This window comes from Plodia interpunctella, chromosome 9, assembly GCF_027563975.2.
Source record: "Plodia interpunctella isolate USDA-ARS_2022_Savannah chromosome 9, ilPloInte3.2, whole genome shotgun sequence".
Classification (NCBI taxonomy): Eukaryota; Metazoa; Arthropoda; class Insecta; order Lepidoptera; family Pyralidae; genus Plodia; species Plodia interpunctella.
Genome location: NC_071302.1, coordinates 2,447,503 through 2,467,490, shown reverse-complemented (window position 1 = coordinate 2,467,490; position 19,988 = coordinate 2,447,503). Strand labels below are relative to the sequence as shown.

Below are 19,988 nucleotides of genomic sequence, written 5' to 3'. Positions count from 1 at the left end.
TTTTTTTATTCAATTACTTACGTAAAACCTAATAAAATATAAAAATAGATCTCTGGGAAACAAAATATCACTGGTACAGTATACATTTCTCTCTTATTTTCAATGCCGCTGGCGCAACCTTTTATGTCATCAACAAGCACAACTCAAGTCAATCTGAAAAAGATCATTGTCCGAGAACCTGCAAACAAAAAGAACCACAAGTTTATTATATAATATAATGAGTTCTTATACAGCATTTTATTTTATCTTTGAGTAAGTTAGGAGCTAGCAGCTAATACATGTTAATTTTTATTTTTTCGGCACCAGCGTGTGGAAACTACAGAGATTTTTAGAGCTAATAGTCATCCTACCGTGGTTATAGTACGAGGCGACGAAGGGAGACAAAAAAATATTTTTATTTTTAGGCAACAACAGCAAACCCAAAGAGAATTGACATCAGACTGGCAGCCAGTCGTAAAATTACTTTAATTATAGCCAGGAATAAAGTTATTAAATTTTCGAAGCGCCTAACAATAGTCACGACTTAACGATTACCACCTAACGATAGCCATATGTTTTCATAATACTTTCCTTCCCCGGAAGCGGGTAGTGACTCATAAAAAACGGCAAACTCTGGCTTGTCAGTGACAGTGGTCGTTTCGGTCGTGCTAGTAATTGTAACTTTGGTAATTATGAGTTAATTTAGAATATGATATGAGGTGAAAAAGTGTCCGTGAAAGTCTGAATTCTAAATAAACGATTTGATATTTATTTTTGCGGTGGTGGCGTAATGGTTAAGACGCCCACCTGTGGATCGAAAGATCCCAGGTTCGTAGTTTTCATCGTCCATCACTTGATTCCGGTGAAGGAAAACTTGTGTGTGAAATGGAGAAGGCAAAGGCAAAACACTCCATTAATAATGCCAAGAAAGTTGTAACGGAGCTAGGTAATTATGCTTGACCGCCACAAAGGGAAGATCTTCCCGCCAGGCTAGGTGTAGCGCCTGGGGAACCGCACGGCTCCGACGGTGTCATGTCGGAGGTTGTATATATGCTTCCAATCGAAAATGCACTGTCTGCGCGATCTAGGCTTGTTAGCTTCTGGTAGTGAGTCGACCGTAGATCTGTCCGTAGGGTCGTGGATCACTTGTGTGGCTCACTTCTGTTATTCGTCGCGTTTGGTCGACTTTTTTACATCTGCGACGTTGTGCATGTGGCGTGGTAGATGTCGCCACAAAGTTATTATGTGTGTTTCATTCCAAGTAATAACCACGACCCTCAGCCATGAGGAATACGATTATGAAGAAGAATTGATTTTTGAAAAAATAATATAAACTCACACATATTAGGTTGTAGCTTCTATATTGTATTGAATGTTTTTAGAACATACATCCTCATCTAGAGAAGACGCACGTCAAGAATCGTCTCACAAGGCTTTCAGAAGATAAGGAACTCGACTGGGCTACTGCTGAGGCGTTGGCTTTTGGTAATATATACCTCTATATATTTTATTAGCGTGTGGTGTCCCACTGCTGGGCAAAGGGTTCTACTTCGCCAACAATCCCTGCCCGTTGCGTAACTCTAAGACTTCTCCGTCGCATTAGTTGTCAGTCAGCATTTGCAATAGCTGTTTTGTTTATTAAAATAAATTAATAATAGTTATATACGATAATTAATACATTATTAAAATAAATTACATTAATACATTATTTAAAAAGGCGACTTTTGTATTTTTTTTAGACTATATTTGAGATTAAACTCCGAAATATTTAATGTTACTCATAGAAATATTTTGTACTTTCCAAGTCATTTTATTTTAATGACATTTCAAATACTTTACGATTTAAAACCTCTTGAGATTCTTGGTCTAGACGGTATCTACAACTTAAGAAGTTATACGAAAAGGATTACCTACTAGTGGAAATTTTCATGTTTTGCATGCAATTTCGCAGTCTCTACTATTTACCATTACTATATATACACCATATTGTGACTTGTGGTTCCGCCCTACAATACTCCCAGTGGATGTCAGGCGAAATGAGAATACCGTCGTAGTACTGTAGTAATACCGAGTAGGTCGTAAAATCACAACCGAATTTTAATTTGTAAATTTATTTTTTACTCCACTTCGCTACACCACATTCCGGGGCCGATTCCGGGAACATACAAAAATGACAATCTGGAGATGGAGACAATGAGATAAATAGGGACCAACACTGTTCAAATGAGTTTCTTTCGGCATTTCTTCTCAGCAGTGGTCGTTCCGAAATGCCAGTAGTTTGTAGCTTGTGAGAAATAACTATAAATATAAAGATTGACGAGAAAAAGTGCCTGTGAAGGTCTAATTTCTGAATAAATGATTTGAATTTGAATTTGACAAACTGGAGAAGAATAAGCAAATAGAGTAATTTTCCAGGTTCGTTGTTAATGGAAGGCAGGCATGTCCGACTGAGTGGGGAGGATGTGGGCAGAGGCACCTTCTCCCATCGACACGCGATGTTGGTAGACCAGAAAACTGAGAGTATTTACATACCGCTCAACCATATACATGAACAACAGAAAGGTTATCTCGAGGTGAGCCCTTTTGTTACAATTTTATATACACAATATTTTAATTTATTTATTTTTATTTATTTCAACTAGTTCAAGGAGAACCAACTTCAATAATTTGTTGAAGCATATGGAATCTGAATAAACGCACAAGGTCAAAAAATTTTATAAGGCACTTTAAAAGAAATAAGGGACAGAAGTTCAGGACAATCGACTGACCCTGCAATGATTTTACGCAGATATTTAAAGTGAGCAAAATCTCGCCTGTTCTCGAGGGGCAATAAAATATGCCTGATATAGGGACCGTTATATTCACTACTATCATATCTGTGACCGGTGCGATAGCACAGAAAACGGACAAGTTTATTTTGGATCTGGATTATTATGCCTGTTTCTCATGAAGGTAGACAGGGAATGTTCAAAATATTTTATTCAACATAGGATGATTGACGTCAAAATTTACTTAAAACAAAGAGTGGTGAGTTACACCGTCAAATTTGACGTTGATTTTAATCGCGACTCCCACGTTTAGACAAAATGGGGTACTTTGCATTTTTCTGCGCACGTTGATGTTAACGTCAGTGTTTACCGTGCAACCCATTAGTCTTCCGCCTTCCAAAGCGCAGGTGAAGAAGTTACTTACTATTATGATAGCAGTGAGTTTTATATAAAGGCTTCTGTTTTACCTTTTTACCTCTACGCGAAAACTAGTTTAAGTCCACCTGTAAATCGCATTAACGAAAACAAAGTGTTTCGCCCACTCGTTCAAATAGAAACACAACAATAAACAACGAAACTCGTTCGCTGAAAATCCACAATGTTAAAAAATTGCCGACAGAATTCAAACTGGAAATCTAAATGCGATTAAAAAAGGCTGTACAAACAACCGTTTCCGAGCTTAGTCAGGTGATATTTTTAACGCCAAGTTTTCATTTATACGGTTCATTGAGAAAGACAAATGTTCAATATAAAATTATTCACGATACTTAACATACATTACATACTTAAGGATTTTTACGAGCTGTTTATTGAATTGGTATCTTTATGTTTAATCTCACAGCAGCTACGAATATTCGACGCTACGTCGTATGTCGTACTCAGATGAATGTTATATATTTACAGTAGAGTACTATAAATATATATTTACATACTCTACTCATTGCTATACATCGTAGCTATCTCGTAGTTCGAATCGTAGATATACGTAATATTTCGAGTGTCAGCTCGTAAATGATTATTGTGAAAATCTCGGGTTCTAAGCAACGTAACGCGTTGAAACTTATACAATTTAAACTTTAATTTTTTAAACTTATACAGAGTTTAAGTTGGACCATCCGCTATGCAACTGTAAAAACCGCACAATTCAATTCAGTAGTTTTGTGATGCTCGAACAAACACAGATAGACAGACAAAACAGAAAAAAATTAAAAACCATATGGCTTCTATTAGTACCAGTATTGCCACAATGCGTCGGTGTACTTGTGCATTTAATGCAAATCAGTATTTAAATGAAAAACTTTGCCGGGATTGCGAAATTAAAAATATGGATTTAATATTGCGATCCCGACAATTTCTTTTTGTTATTTAACTTTTAAAACGGTAATTTTTAAAAATTAAAACTTTATAACATAACTAACAGCCCGCCCCGGCTTCGCTCGGATAAAAACATGATAGAAACGTAGCATCTTGCTCTTAAAGGTTGTCTATCTCTGTGCCAAATTTTATCATGTAAACTCATTGAAACTCGAAACCTAGGTAGGTTTTGGTACAGACACTACAACTATTTTATCAATTATATATTTTTAACAGCAAGTTTATTCAGCTAACCTAGAAACAAACTACTGTATACGAGAACAATACCTAATTAAAAGTTCATGAGTTTCCATTGTAGTCATACACCAGTAGTATTGTAGTTAGTGCCAACTCCAACTCGCAAGTTGGTGGTAGCTCTTGAACATAGAAAATGTCAGTCCGAAAGATAATGTTTTCTTTTTAACACAGCAATGAAAGGCTGTTCAATTGCGCGATATTTTATATTGTCATCATGATCGTTCAGAAAGAAAGACGAAAACCCTGTTAGTCGTACGGCTAATAAATGTAACAAAAATATACTTTTTCAAATAAACTTATCGCTTATATTTCGTTTATGAAAGGGATGGATTTAGAACGTCAAAGCGAGATTACAAAAGTAAGTAATTAATCCAAATCCTGTGGAGAAGTTGAAATAATTTTTGTTGGTTTTCAATTTGATTAAGTTATATAAATCACTAAGCAGGTTAATTCAGCGCAGTGGTTAATGCGCTCGGCCCACGCCAGTAGCGGTTAAGTCACTTTCACAATGGTCGGTCATTGAATGGGTGACCAAAAATGTATTATCTTGAGCTCTTGTGCTTCGGACGGCACGTAAATAAAGCTGTTGGTCCTGGCTATTGACATTGGGCCCGCGTGGTGGGTCATGGCCCATACACCATATCCATCGATAAGGAACGCCAGTGAGGATAGTTAAATGGCTGATAATGATGATATAACCGACAGATAGAGGAAGTTCATACTTAAAATTTAAAATGCATTTTATTTACGTTCACATTGTAAGCTAGGAATAGTGATAAAGTAAGCTAATTCCATTAGTTTCTTTTACGAGGTCGTATTATGTTTGATTTATGATAATTACCACTACTTCCACAGTAACGATGTTTGCTATCCTGACATCTTGGCTTAGTAACTTAAGTAACTACCGCTTTTAATGAAATCCAAGATGGTTTTAAAAATGAAAATGGGAAAAATCGTTATGGAAGAAACCGTAAACTAGTGATGATGTGATAAGAAGCTTGGTAACATCAAAATGTATGATTGAAGGATAGAAATTAAAGTAAATATCTCTATACTTCACTATTTGATGAAAATATTTGGTCCCGATTTCGATAAAACTAAAAGGGAAAAAAGAAAACAATAACATATATTTACAGTACAAAATCATTTTATATCTCTATATTTGCCGAAAAATGAATTTTTAAACTAAAGACCAAAAAGCAATAAAATGAATGTTACTTTGGTTTCTGTAATACTCAATATTTACGTACCTCTATATAAATTATATGAACATTAAAATATACTGATTGACCCTTGACCCTAATCCAGCTTACAAAGCAATTTAAATTCGCCCTTTCGTAAATGTACCTAAATGGAGTATGTACCTAATACCTATGTGATACTTACTGTTACAAAACATCTTATTGGAAGTTGGAAGAAAAATTATCTCATCTGATATGTTAAAATATTAACCATTTATTTAACCATTATACCTATCGTGTTTCATTTTCCTACAAGGTAGGCGAAGCTGAATGAATCTAAATCTGACATTTCAGAATATTTTTTTAAAGATAAAATTATGATTTAAATTTTATTTTAATGTATATCTTTGGATATTGTTACATGTTCTGATATTTCAGAATATTTTCATGTATCCATTTGGATTCTAAAATTTCAAAGCATATAACAGTGGACCTAATTGGATTGCTATCTCATCGCTTAATTTTCATCGGATCCATCGGAACCTTAATAAAAACCTGTTTTCGTCGAGTACTTACCTAGCAATATGTAAAAATCGCGTTCAAATAAATCAGTAGATATTCAATAACCTTCGCAAAGGTACCCTAAATCATACCTTAACTTTCTGATACGTGGATAATTTCCCAGGTGGCCAATTCAATCCTATCTGAAGAAGCGGTATTAGGGTTCGAGTACGGGATGGCCTACGACTGCCCCGACAACTTGGTGATATGGGAGGCGCAGTTTGGAGACTTTTATAATGGAGCTCAGATCATCGTCGACACCTATGTCGCATCTGGAGAATGTAAGGTTTTATTTCGTACATTTATCATTCAATTTCATTATATATATATAAGTAGGTATTCTTATAATTAATAAAATCTTAAACAAAAATTGATATTTCCCATTAATTCTTGTGATATTTTTTTACAAAATTCCTACATGCACTGAATAATACTTACTTACACTTTATTCTCTTTTTCATCTGAGCGTTTTCCCGGTGCTTCCGCAGCCATTGGGCGTCGCACAACACATTATTGTTTTATACCAGATTATGATGGACGGTGACTATACTGACTATTACCAACTTTTAAATTTTAATCTGACAAAAGTTGAACACAATATTTCAACATTACGCAGTAAAATATTAACGAAGTCACCGTCCTAATTATAGAAATTCATCTTCTTCGGTCGATGTACTTAGTTAGTAAAACTAGTTAAAACTATCTATACTCTCGGGTCGGGAATCTTCCAGATATCTGAAATACATAATATTTACTTACAAACTTTCGAGGTTATGACACTATGAAACTCGGCGTGTTCTAGAAAACCGTAGTTAAATTTATGTTAAAGCAAGATAATAAAGCTTGAGATACTGACATAATTTTTGTGTTTTTGTGATGTTCGATTCTGAAAGAATTTTTCATTAAAATTTTCTTTTATCTGTCTTTCAAACTCTCACCAGTAGGATATTCATAACTCCGTCTCTCATATTTGCTTCATTAAAAGCACAAGCAAAACTCGATTATTTACCATTCGTACAGACCATTTGCGTACAATGATTTATTTAAACAGGAAAAATATGATCCGGCCGTACAAAGCTCCCGAATATTTGATTAATGGAGATAGATGGAAATCGGACAATTGGACCTATTGTGTTCCAGATGCACATTTGTTTGATAGAAGTACAAATAAATCGATGTTTTTCATTAGGTTTGATGTTATTTATGTGTAGGTTGAAGAAATATAAGTTGAGAAGAAATGGTCTGACGAACTGTGAGCCTAGACGAGCAGTGGCAATAAATGTATGGATAGGAATGATTGGAAGTAAAAAGACTTTTCCTCATCTAGCTGAATAAATACAAAAATAAACTAAACTGTATATATAATCTCAAAGGCTAGCAACCTACATGTTTCCATATATAAACCATATATTTATTTTATCTATGAATAAACCTATCATACGGCTAAATGTAGCATTCGAGATTCACAACAACTCTTGGCTGTGACTACCCCGTAAGTAATAAATTCGTAATTACGTGTTTGTATGTTATAAAACCTATTTACAAATCATAATCCTAAAATGTTGTATTCATAAAGTACATGTATACGTCGAGGGAGTTCATATTTCCAAAACTTGCATCACACTTGCTCGGCCTAGAATATAAATTGCCCTTGTGTGGAATGTTAGCAGAAAGTTTAAATATGATCTGACAGCTTCAACTCATAGCAATATTGAAATGTATCTATAGGTACTTCGTTATAAATGGGGACTCGTTAGTTTTATTGACATTACCATAGTTCAGTAAACGTATGTATTTGATAGTAAGGCTCCAGTGCGATTGCTTTGATGTCCACCGTTGTTTTGATGTCCATTAGCGGATCAATGCAGAATCGTGTTTCTACGGACATCCACACACGTCTGCCAAAACCCATGGAAACAATGGCCTTAATAGCCCATTTCTATCTGCAGCTAAATGGATCCGCAGCAACGGTCTAGTCATGCTGCTACCGCACGGGTATGATGGTGCAGCCTCAGAACACTCCTCCTGCAGACTGGAGAGGTTCCTGCAGCTAACAGATAGTTTGGAATCGGCGCCAGATTCTGAGGCTGTGTGTATGCATGTGGCCAACCCTACAACCCCAGCGCAGTACTTCCACCTACTCCGGAGACAGGTAACCAAGTTTTGACTTCGAAGACCAATCTTATTCTTTCTTGATATCAACTTTTCTTTCTTAGAGGTACAGCCTTGCCCATTTACATAGTTCATATCAGTTTTTCATGTTTTTAGTAAATGTAACTTTCGCACTACCCGCTACATCTCTATAGGTAGGATAAATCTTTGGGCTTATAAATATTTTGTAACAAAGTTAAATAATGGTTTTTTTTTTCATTTATCACACAACTTTACGCGTGTCGATCGTGTGGAGTCTGAGACGTGACCACCCAACCAATCATTACGTCAATGATTGGTTGGGTGGTTAAGTATACCACTTTGCAAGGGAATTTTCCCTTAGAAATCAGGGTATATTACAATGTTCCATGCATCGTGTCAAACAGACAGCAGGGGTTCTTGACGTCTTGTGATGTATGTTCTGTTTTATAGATGGTGCGCAACTACAGAAAGCCATTGATAGTGGTGGCGCCGAAACTACTACTCAGGCTGGCTGACGCAGTCTCACCGATATCTGAATTCGGACCTCGTACGCATTTCCAACCAGTTATTGGTAAGATTACATTTGAGAGTAAATCATAAGTCATATCATATAATTTCTAGTCTTCGTTTTTTTACCTCGGTGGTATCAATATTTCTTACTGAGAATCCGGTGATCTAATTAATTAATCATAAACCTTTGGATTTGTTCCCATAGTTCCATCAATATGACAAACATCTAGACTAGACCACCAAGCCATACAGGATAGGTACCTAATGCGCTCACTGAAAGAAAATCTGAATTATTTTTGAAAAATTGGAAATTTCTTTCAGGTGACAAAATAGCTGATCCGTTAAAAGTGAAGCGTGTGATCCTAGTATCAGGGAAGCATTACTACGAATTGCACAAAGAAAGACTGCGTGCCAAGATCGACGATGTGGCCATCGTGAGAGTAGAATCCTTGGCACCCTTCCCTCTCCAGGGGCTGCAGGTGGAGTTGGAGAAATACAGAAATGCTAGAAGTAAGTTCTGATTGTTTTTGTTTCATTCTTCTTGCTATCGTTGCCTCTTTTTATACATGTGCTGTGGCCTGATATATTTCGGACAAAATATGACATGGACGGAAAAGACGTGGAAGTGGGAAAAGTTTATAACCTAAAAATGGGATCCCATACTTGAGTGCGAAAGCCCAGGTTACATCGAGGTTTCTTACTTCGAAAACTTTTTGCGATACCTCTATACTACGACGTCTAAAATCGATGCCTTCTTATTGCGATATTTCGTTGCATTACATGTGCAATACAGTAAGGCACTTGAAAGGTTTTAAAAATTTGATTTTATGTGACTTGGCCGTTGACTTCTCAATACGTAATTACGCTTAAAAAATGTTTCAACGGACGGTCCCATAAAATCTAATTAGGTATATTAATTACTAGCTTTTGCTAATAAAGAAATCGCAGTTTAGACTTGGCTTAACTTTACCTAGAGATTTCATTACTTTTTATAGAGAAACAAATAACTTTCTCGAGACTTAAGTAGTTTTTGGTAAGATTTCCATTTACTTTCCTAAAGCAATTTTAGGAAACACGGTTTATAAAAATGTTGGTATGGCAGAATTAGTATTAGAAAGTAGTACAAATTTTAAGGACCGTCACTCGAAATTGTTTAAAATTCTGAAGGTTCTTATACAAAAAGGGTCTTGTTAGGAAGTAATTTATTTCAATTCTCGCCTCGGATCCAATCTGTTGGTTTCAATTTTAAGCGAAATCGACTCCAAACTTTGGTGGACCTCTCGACTTGATAGATGCAAATCATCGCCATTGTCCCTGACGAGACGAATCAATATTTAGACTTTTTTTTCGGTTTTGAAATTGGTAAAAAAATATACATAGATATATTAGGTTAAGCCAGTATTTTATTTATTATTTTTATCCTAGTTACAGCTTATAACTTACTAGCAGCTCGCCCCGGCTTCGCTCGTGTAAAACCGTAATAAAAAGTAGCCTGTATCACTGCTGAAGGTTTCGCCTTTCTCTGTGCCAAATTACATAAAATCGGCCCAGTAGTTTTTGAGTTTATTCATTACAAACAAAAATACAAATCTTTTTCTCTTTATAAAATTAGTATGGATGACATGCTCCATGAACCTACCTAACTAAAGATTTCATTAACAATTCTCGTCTGAAACTTTCGTTCCGTGTGAATATTTCCGTCCCGGCAGTATTAAAATAAACGTATATAGTAAATAGGTAGGTAGTGCCCAATAAGAACTCTTTTGTTACAGAACTTAGTTGTCAAACAATTAGTCTAGCGAGACGTGAATAAGATATTCTTGTTTACTAAGCAGGCCATTACTTTGTAAGCCTTCGATTTCTAGGATAAAATGAGCAAAATGTTTACTTCGTTTCTTGATAAATAAAAAGAATATGCAAGAAGCAACAACAAATTCAACTAGTTATAATTTATGATATTTATATACGTGTATATGTGGCGTGTGGTTCCGCCCTAGAGTACCGCTCTATATCCTCCCGTGAATATCGTATGAGGCGACTAAGGGACACACAGCCTAGGCAGCTGTTAGTGCAGCTGTTTGTAGAATAATCTTAATGCTTCAAATTAATGAATTGTTACAGAGTTCATTTGGAGCCAAGAAGAACACAGAAATATGGGCGCCTGGAGTTTTATCAAGCTTAGATTTGAAAACCTACTGGGCAGGAAGGTTAGTTGAAATATCATACAATCTACTTAATTTTGAAAGTATTTTTTAAAGTTTCGGTTAACACTCTCTGTTAATTGCTAACACTGGTGTCAGATTTTATTAAAGTCCGCGTCTAGTAGCAAGAAGTCACATACACACTAGTGAAATTAAACCGTAAACGAGTGTACAGATTTCCTCACGATGTTTTCCTTCACCGGAAGCAAGTGGTGGACTATGTAAACTACTACACGAGTCACATTATATACAAACTCATGTGGCAAGAGAAAAGGATTCAAATCTAGGACCTATCGATCACATTCGGACGGGTTCCACTTGATCACCACCACTCTATTTGGTACAAGCTGATACCCGCGACTTCGGTAAGTAGTAGTAGTAAAAATTTTGGTAAGGATTCAGTAATAATATTGACTCCTTACCAATTTTACTAGAGATTAAGTTTTTAATTTTATTTTTCAGTTGTTATATGCAGGCAGATCAGAAGCTGCGACACCAGCTGTCGGCACATCAGTTCTACACCAGGCTGAAGTTGAACATATACTAAATGAACCATTGTATAATATCAAATGAATGTCAAATCAAATCTTTTGTAATATTTTTATATAGGTGTGAAATGTTTAATTTGCTAGAACTTGGCTAGAACAAATAATGAAGATATACATAATGTTATTTATTGTAAGTAGATAAGTAAAGTGCATTTATTTTGTATGCAATCACTTTGTTGTAATGTTTAAAATAACAAAATTGTTAAAAAAAAAAAAACAAATAGTTGTCTTTGTTTTATTAGTCAAATTATAGCCATGATATCATTATTATATAATTTTAGTAAAATAGAATATTTTAAGTACCTAATCATAATAATATTATAATATAATAATAAAATAATAAATAATCTTTATTGCAGACACATAGATCCATAGGTACAATAAGTGCATCATAAAAGATAAAAATATATAGTTACTATTACAATAAAAATATTGTAAATAGTTACATTTAAGTGGCAGCCAGCCAATGTCTATAAGTGTCAGAGCACACCAATCTTTCAGCCAGACTCTTTACTATACAGTTTTTACACGTGGCAACCCTGGACATAAAGTTAGCTAACGCAGCCGATGTATGGCATTAAAAGTGTTAATACGCGCCTCTGTAAATAATGACTTCACTCAAAATAAAAATGTGGAATACTACTAACTATATACAACTATGGAAACAAGATAATACATAAAGTTAACCAAATACTGTTTAATCGATACTAACTAGCAACCGAGTGGACGCAATGGCCGGCAAAGGAAAGAAAAAAGAGGAAGGCGGTGAAAAGAAAGCCAAAAAAGGCGGGAAAGGTAAGAAAGGCAAGTCCAAAGGATGCAACATAGATATGTTGACCGAAGCTGCTATGAACAACGTATATTACGCATGCCATAATGTGCAAGAACTGTTACAAGCCAGAGGATTCTGCCCACCGGACTTTAATAAGAAGAAGAAGAAGGGAAAACGATGAAAGAAACAACGTGAACATTTAATGTACCTAGTGGAGAATATAATATTCATAATGTAGAAGAAAATATAACAATGGCATAATTAGGTACTATTTATTGATGTGTCATATTCACCTCCCAAACTAGATTCGAATTGGTACTTAACTAAAAATGTAATAAACATTGTAGACACAAAATACCAGCTTGTAGTTTGTACCTACCTGCCCTTAAGATCTACGCCCTTGTCATTTTTTTGTTTAACAGGTATAGTTAACTTGTAAAAGAAATATCCTTCGGCAAACATTATTTAAATGCAAAATCGACTGCAGCTACAATAGAAACTGTGATTTGTCTGGCTACATTGAATCTAAAGCCTGATTTACACTAGAAAATATAAATCCATCCATACTAATACTAATTATAGTATGTTTGTTTTTCTTTCGCGTCAAAAATGAAAAATGAATTAATATATTTTTTGTGAGATAATTGGAAGGGTGGAGAGTGACATCGGCTCATATTCAAAATTCTTTATTCAATTTAGGATGATATACATCAATTATTGACGTCAAAAATTACTTAAACTAAGTCTACTGCCGGCTTCCAAAGCGCAGGTGAAGAAGAAGCGGCGCAACAAACTTCACCGCAGCCTTTTCTCCAAGGACGTCAATTAACAAATATAGGTCTTATACATATATTAAAAAAGTAGCTAGTTTTTGACTCAGTCGGAGCCGTCAGTACTTAACTAGGTACAATGAATACGTAGCCGCAGACTTGATATTTTTTTATATTTCATTAGTTTTAAGTTCTATATTTATATTATATATCTAAATTTTGTTAAACTTCATTCATGTAATCCTATCATAATAAATATAAGTATGAAAAGCCGTATATTTGATACTGAAAACCATAAAATAAAGCTGAAATATGGTATTGGGCTAAAATTTTATCTCAGAATACAAGCAATTATCTAGTTCGCTAACCTTTGACATCATCTATATAATTTATTAAAATTCTTTCTGTGATTGGAAATGTATGGAAATGGAATTGTAGTGTTTTGTGTAAACAAGTCTTTACATTTTTAATAATAAATTTGCAATATTTATTAGTTTTCTCAAACCGCGTTTAGTAATCATTGGACTAGAAGTAGTTGCAGATTTTGCTTCATTATCGACAGACGTTAAATATGTCCTTGCAAAAGCATTTTAAATTATATATGGGGGGTTATTTACGTTGGTCAACATTAGTGACTAACTCCTTTATCTAAAACTATGGCTGACGAAGGAGAGGTGCCCGAAAACCTAAAACCTAAAGGAAAGAAAGGGAAAAAAGGCGGTGGAGATATGCTGTCAGAAGCTGCTATGAACAATGTGTACTACGCTTGCCACAATGTGCAGGAGTTGCTGGAAGCCAGGGGCTACACTCACCCAGATTTTGCAAAGAAGAAAAGGAAGGGAAAGGATTGAAATATGTGGCCTATATTTCAATCATTTCTCATCCTTTATATTAAGTTTGAAGTTTTGTGTTCAAGAACTCTTAACTTTTGGATATTGTTTGATAAAATATGAGAGACAGGTATCACGTGATTTGTTTCTTTGAATATATTTGAATTACATATTTATTTTATTTTAAACATGAACTGATTATCTAACTGCATGCCAGTACACACAGACTTTATTAGTTAATAAAGTAAGTAAGTAGTTACTTATCTCAACGAACTAGGTAGATTAACGTAAAAAATCTAAGTTCATTACACAGATATAAGTACATTACAATCTTATACCTACCTATGGTTCATTCAAATCCTAGGAGTTCCAGACCGTAGATTCAGATGCTTGGATTAACTGGTCGTTAAAAGCTGTTCATACTTTTCATATACTTAGCATAAAGACTACTGTCATTATTCGACTACTTCACGTCAAAGTCATGTAGTATAGACAACTAGAAGATGTTTACAATAAAATTAACAAGTTAGGCTTGAAGCCAAATAAAAATGTTTAAAAACAGAAAATCTGAAGCACATGCTTTTAATTCTCATTCCTGAAGGAGCCTTATGGAGTCACTGAACCGGTGCAGTAAGTATCACTAATTAACCCATAATGATTGTAAGATATTGTTGTAAACTTTTTATAACAACTTATATCCAACTTATCCTTATAGGTAATTGGGAATCCTTTAGGATATATTATTAGTAATCAATCAATTTATCATTTCTTATACGACATACGGTGTCATATGAGTATTTTTAAGATTTATTCGATGCTTCTGAAGCAAGTTGATCTGGAAGCCATCTAATAGCTATCAGAATCGAAGTAGAGGTTCAGAAAGTATATCCATGATGGATTTGGCTCCTAAATAATAAATAATCTTAAGTTACACAAATTAATTATCGGATAGTGAGCTTAAAGGGGTGAGAGGGGGGTGATTCATACAGTGAAAGGTAATCCATCTGGGACAACTCCGGCAATCGGATCTGTCTCGATCCATTGTCAAGCGCCCCTGTATCACAGTAATTGATATTCTGTTCAGAAATAAAATCGGATTGTTTGGCTTTGATAGGTAAATGTTTCAAAAATAGTGAAAAATCTGAGAAAACTTCTCATCTTGGGGAAATCTTGTACAGTTGTATCGTATTTCATTCTTATTACAATATATTCTTTCATCAATACTTCCATACTAATAATTAAAAATGCAAAAGTCTGTCTGTCATGCATTCATGGCTACTCCGCTGGGCCGATTTTGATGAAATTTAGTCAATCAATTAATGATGGTCGGAAATTAAGGAAGGTCAAACATAGCCTGTTTGACCTTCGAGACATTAACCGCGGGCAGAGCAGATGATAACTAGTAACTATTTTACATCTATTATATATTCCTAAAAAAAATACCTACCTACCTAATTCAGCTCGCGACGATTTAAAGCACCCACCCCACATAGGTATTTATATTACATCATCTTAAGGTTTCCAAAACGAGTGTCCAATTCAAGGACTCTTAACTTTCTGGAAAATTCTTTCTGGAAAATGCTTTTCTTTCGAAAAACACACGCTATTGATTTTGTTGTAAGTAGTACCAAATCGATATCAATATACCTTCACGTACGATTCACGCAACTTATTGTACCAAATAAGGTCATATATCTAACATTCTATAGACCCGTCCTTGGTTTTCAATAGGCTTGTAATGCCATAGGTCGCCAGTTATGGCTTTTCCAGTCACAGTGCAATAGATACAGTTCCATTTGGAAAATCAAGCGGTGAAGTTGTTCCAAAACAGTTTCTACCTCGTGTAGCTATTTATTTGTAGGTAAGTAATATTTTTTTACCAATAAATGTAATTTTAATAGCGATATTGTCTTACACAAGTATAAATAATAATATACTTACTCCATTAAGCGTTGTACGCAGTGTCCATCCCAATCATGTCAGTGCCAATCATAAATAAAATGTTTTCATAACCGGACGGAAAACAATTTACTCGTAAAGTAGTATGTAGTACAGAATTAGTCTGTCTACAGTTTCTTTTATCTGAAAGTAGGCAGATAGAATAATAAAAATTTCATACCCTACTTTATTCTATAAATAACTAAGTACTTATAGGTATATTAGGTACATATTATTAGAATTACAATAGGGGCATTAGGTACGACCCTCCATGATTAGATCCCCAATGAGCACAATTATTGGGCTCTCCCAATTGAAATCGCTAAATGGGACATGTCCCCATTTCTCAAATTTATTGATAAGAGGCTATTGCCTCTTATCGATAGATACAATTTATTGAATGAAGCGAAGATGAAACACACTCATATTTAAAATGATTTCTTTTTATTATAAATATGGCTAGCCATAGGTATAGGCTAGGTATTTGAAGTATCTATGATGCATATTTATTATTGCAAAATGAAAATTACGCAAGATCATTTAGAGACAAAGCGATTAGTATTTTGAATCAAGATTTCAGCGATTAAATATTTTTTATCGACAGATTTTGATAAAGAACAATGAGTGCCCCAGCAGTGGGTATAGACCTGGGTACAACCTATTCCTGCGTCGGGGTTTTCCAAAATCACAAAGTTGAAATCATCGCCAACGACCAAGGAAACAGAACTACACCTTCGTATGTCGCCTTTAATGACACAGAGAGATTGATTGGAGATGCCGCAAAAAATCAGGTAAGTAAGCGAACATATAATTTACACTCACAAAAAGTTGCAAATTTAGCCAACTAAATTACAAAGGAGACAAGAAAAGGTCAAACTTTACGAACTAACAGTCTTTGAAGCAACTTTATTTGATGAGCTATAAAAGTTACCCTGCCAGCGCTGAATTGAAACTATTCGAGCGTGAAAGGTCGGCGAATGAGGATATACATCATCGTAACGTTTGTGATAACTTTATGTAATGGCTCGATGGAGACTATTCAGTATCTCGGAACCTTCAACTTTTTATGAATTGTCATTTTTTAGGTGGCAATAAACCCCAAAAACACAGTATTCGACGCCAAAAGGTTAATCGGGCGGAAGTTTGATGATCCCAACGTCCAACAAGATTTAAAGCATTGGCCTTTCGAAGTTATTTCCGATGGTGGAAAGCCAAAAATCGTGGTTGAATACAAAGGACAGAAGAGAAGATTTTCACCTGAAGAAATATCATCTATGGTTTTGTCGAAAATGAAGGAAACTGCCGAGACTTACCTCGGTGGGAAAGTGAAAGATGCAGTTATTACAGTGCCAGCATATTTCAATGATTCTCAAAGACAAGCAACCAAAGACGCCGGCCAGATAGCAGCACTGAATGTCCTTCGAATTATCAATGAGCCGACTGCGGCTGCGCTTGCTTACGGATTAGATAAAGATCTACAAGGAGATAAAAACGTCCTCATTTTTGACCTCGGAGGTGGAACTTTTGATGTTTCAGTTCTACAAATTTCGGAAGGTTCCTTATTTGAAGTCCGCTCAACTGCAGGAGATACACATTTAGGGGGCGAAGACTTTGATTGCAGAATGGTAGATCATTTTGCTCAGGAATTCGAAAGGAAATTCAAAAAGAATATCAAAGACAATCCTAAAGCATTACGGCGACTACGAACAGCTTGTGAAAGAGCAAAGCGAACCCTTTCGTCTAGTACAGAAGCTAGTTTGGAAATCGATGCATTGCATGAAGGAGTAGACTTCTATTCTAAGATCTCAAGGGCTCGTTTTGAAGAACTGTGTTCAGATTTGTTCAGACAAACTCTTGCTCCTCTAGAGAAAGCTTTGAAAGATGCTGGTCTTCATACAAGAGAAATACATGACGTCGTGATGGTGGGTGGGTCTACTAGAATACCAAAAATCCAAAGACTCTTACAGGTAATCATGATAATGACTAGAAATATTTTAACCAGATATAATTGAAATCATTATGACAAATTAATTTATATAGTGACAAATTAATTTTAGGACTTCTTCAGCGGGAAAACCCTAAATCTTTCAATCAACCCTGATGAAGCGGTGGCTTATGGTGCTGCAGTGCAGGCAGCCATTTTGTCTGGTTCTCAAGACACCCGATTGCAAGATGTGTTGTTAGTAGACGTGGCTCCTTTATCCCTCGGTATCGAAACTGCTGGTGGTGTGATGACGAAAATTGTGGATCGAAATACCAGGATTCCGACAGCACAGAAACAAACATTCACCACGTATGCTGACAATCAACCGGCTGTAACTATACAGGTAAATATTTCGCTAAAATTTATACGATTTCTTGTATTAGGTACTCGCATCTTAATACAATCTACATTGATCCTATCCTTTATGTTTAGGTATATGAGGGTGAAAGAGCTTTAACCAAAGATAACAACCTTCTTGGGACTTTCAATCTTACTGGTATTCCACCTGCTCCAAGAGGTGTACCACAAATTGAGGTTAGTGTCTTTGTCAACGACAACAATGAATATAATTATTTTCTAAGATAATAGTTTTTATTGAACTCATTCTAGGTCAGTAAATGATACACAAAAGTGTCAAATGGTAGTATACTATCCACTAGTGTTAAACAATTAATTCATACATTATAGGTCACCTTTGATGTGGATGCCAATGGAATCCTTAACGTTAACGCTGAAGACAGAAGCACTGGGCGGTCAGAGCATATCACTATCTCCAATGACAAAGGAAGACTGAGCAAGAAAGACATAGAGAAGATGTTACAAGACGCAGAGAAGTTCAAGGCGGAGGATGACGCTGTTAGAAAGAAGGTGGAACTGAGGAACCAACTGGAGGGTTATGTGTTTGGGTGCAAAACTGTAAGTAATACTGAATTGGTATACCAGGGATATTAGAAATTATCAGATAAATAGTGCGACTGTGAAGAAAATGTATTTATTTTCTTTTCTCTTATTCGAAGTCGTAGTGCATGATTGATCCGAAGACGCTGATTCTCACCTTGGTTAAGATAGCCTCACAGTAAATTAGGTACATTTCTTCTCGGCTCTCTAGGGCGGGAATGAATTTTAAAATGGAATGGTCAAAGAAAGTTCTGCGAAGAAGATCACCTGTGATGTTACTAGCTGGTTTCTTTAATTTTAATTTTTAAAAATCTTATTTAAATTTTACAGGCAGTAGAGAATGCAAGCAGTAGAATAACGGCGAGCGAGCGAGATACAGTGCTGAAGGAATGCAACGACCAGCTGAGGTGGCTGGAGTCCAACCCTGACGCCTCCAAAGCTGATTTAGAAAAGCATTTAAAGGATGCCCAGAAGGTAAAAAGATATAAAATGTTTAAAATGTACATAGAAGACAAGAAAATAATATCGAAAATCATAATTCCTGAAAATAATACATTAAAAAAAAATCCCCTAATCATCTTTTAACCAGAAGTCCGTACCTAAGTACAAATGTCGTTTAAATGGGTGCCTCTCTCACACTGATAGAGAATTCAAATTGTAATTGACGACAATTATAATTTTAACTCCTATCTGAGCGTTTTCCCGGTTCCTTCCTCAGCCGTTGAGCGTCGGAATCCAGGGTCGACTTTCCTACTACATCTCTACTTCGCACGATCGGCAACATCCCTGATAGTACTTGACGAAATATTGTATTTTTTTCAATGCATGTTTTTGTTCAAGGTCTGTCAACCAACTATGATGAAGCTTCACGGCTCGGTCGGCGCAGGAGGCCCAAGTTGCGCCAGGCCACAGAGCCCTGGAGGGCCCAGGGTCGAAGAGATTGATTAAATACAACTTATTATTGTTCTTTCCGACTAGATTTCACTTATTTATCGTTGAACACACAGTTAATCTAATTTTGGGGTTAGTGGAAGTTTGCCATTTGTTATCAACACCGCAATATGATTGGTTCGCTGCGTCTCACTTCGAAAACTTTGGACGTTCCTTATCGAATGGCAAGCGTCATAGCAAAATCACCGCACTACGTGCATTGCGTACAGTTTTCAATTTCAATTGGATAGCATTTACACCAACCGGAATCAATATCATTGCACACTGTCCTACAATCCGTGCAAAGAAAGAAGTCGCGCAAAAGTGCCACTACTAGACATGTAGTCGAATATAGCATGTGGGCGATCTATTCAT

General features: G+C 35.6%; 3 protein-coding genes across 4 annotated transcripts in view; all 3 read left to right on the top strand.

Moving 5' to 3' along the window:
• LOC128672464 (uncharacterized protein) overlaps window positions 1-11,717 on the top strand; it is a 30,620-nt gene extending 18,903 nt beyond the window's left edge. Inside the window, exons 13-20 of the mRNA XM_053749619.2 lie at window positions 1,362-1,464; window positions 2,395-2,552; window positions 6,225-6,381; window positions 8,050-8,252; window positions 8,684-8,804; window positions 9,065-9,253; window positions 10,865-10,950; window positions 11,407-11,717. Coding sequence (XP_053605594.1) covers window positions 1,362-1,464; window positions 2,395-2,552; window positions 6,225-6,381; window positions 8,050-8,252; window positions 8,684-8,804; window positions 9,065-9,253; window positions 10,865-10,950; window positions 11,407-11,517 — 1,128 coding nt within the window. The 3' untranslated portion in view covers window positions 11,518-11,717. The remainder of the gene's footprint in view (window positions 1-1,361; window positions 1,465-2,394; window positions 2,553-6,224; window positions 6,382-8,049; window positions 8,253-8,683; window positions 8,805-9,064; window positions 9,254-10,864; window positions 10,951-11,406) is intronic.
• A 362-nt stretch (window positions 11,718-12,079) lies between these two features.
• Window positions 12,080-12,584, top strand: LOC128672465 (uncharacterized protein). The gene has a single exon (XM_064436148.1). The coding sequence runs from the start codon at window positions 12,224-12,226 to the stop codon at window positions 12,443-12,445; it is 222 nt and encodes a 73-aa protein (XP_064292218.1). The 5' UTR covers window positions 12,080-12,223; the 3' UTR covers window positions 12,446-12,584.
• A 1,753-nt stretch (window positions 12,585-14,337) lies between these two features.
• LOC128672327 (heat shock protein 68-like) lies at window positions 14,338-19,650 on the top strand. Of its 2 annotated transcripts, XM_053749398.2 has the most exons (9): window positions 14,341-14,494; window positions 15,612-15,725; window positions 16,407-16,593; window positions 16,888-17,769; window positions 17,860-18,129; window positions 18,219-18,320; window positions 18,474-18,701; window positions 19,014-19,157; window positions 19,524-19,650. In XM_053749398.2, exons 3-9 carry the CDS (start codon window positions 16,423-16,425, stop codon window positions 19,629-19,631), a joined length of 1,905 nt encoding a protein of 634 aa, XP_053605373.1. In that variant the 5' UTR covers window positions 14,341-14,494; window positions 15,612-15,725; window positions 16,407-16,422; the 3' UTR covers window positions 19,632-19,650. The 2 variants fall into 2 exon arrangements, with proteins under 2 accessions (XP_053605372.1, XP_053605373.1); XM_053749397.1 differs by lacking the exon at window positions 15,612-15,725 and having other exon boundaries at window positions 14,338-14,494.
• Window positions 19,651-19,988: the final 338 nt, after the last annotated feature.

Coding starts and splice junctions, on each gene's coding strand:
- LOC128672465 (XM_064436148.1), top strand. CDS start 12,224: ATGGCCGGCAAAGGAAAGAAAAAAGAGGAAGGCGGTGAAAAGAAAGCC.
- LOC128672327 (XM_053749397.1), top strand. CDS start 16,423: ATGAGTGCCCCAGCAGTGGGTATAGACCTGGGTACAACCTATTCCTGC. Junction 18,130..18,218: donor AACCGGCTGTAACTATACAG/GTAAATATTTCG, acceptor CTTTATGTTTAG/GTATATGAGGGTGAAAGAGC. Junction 18,321..18,473: donor GAGGTGTACCACAAATTGAG/GTTAGTGTCTTT, acceptor CATACATTATAG/GTCACCTTTGATGTGGATGC.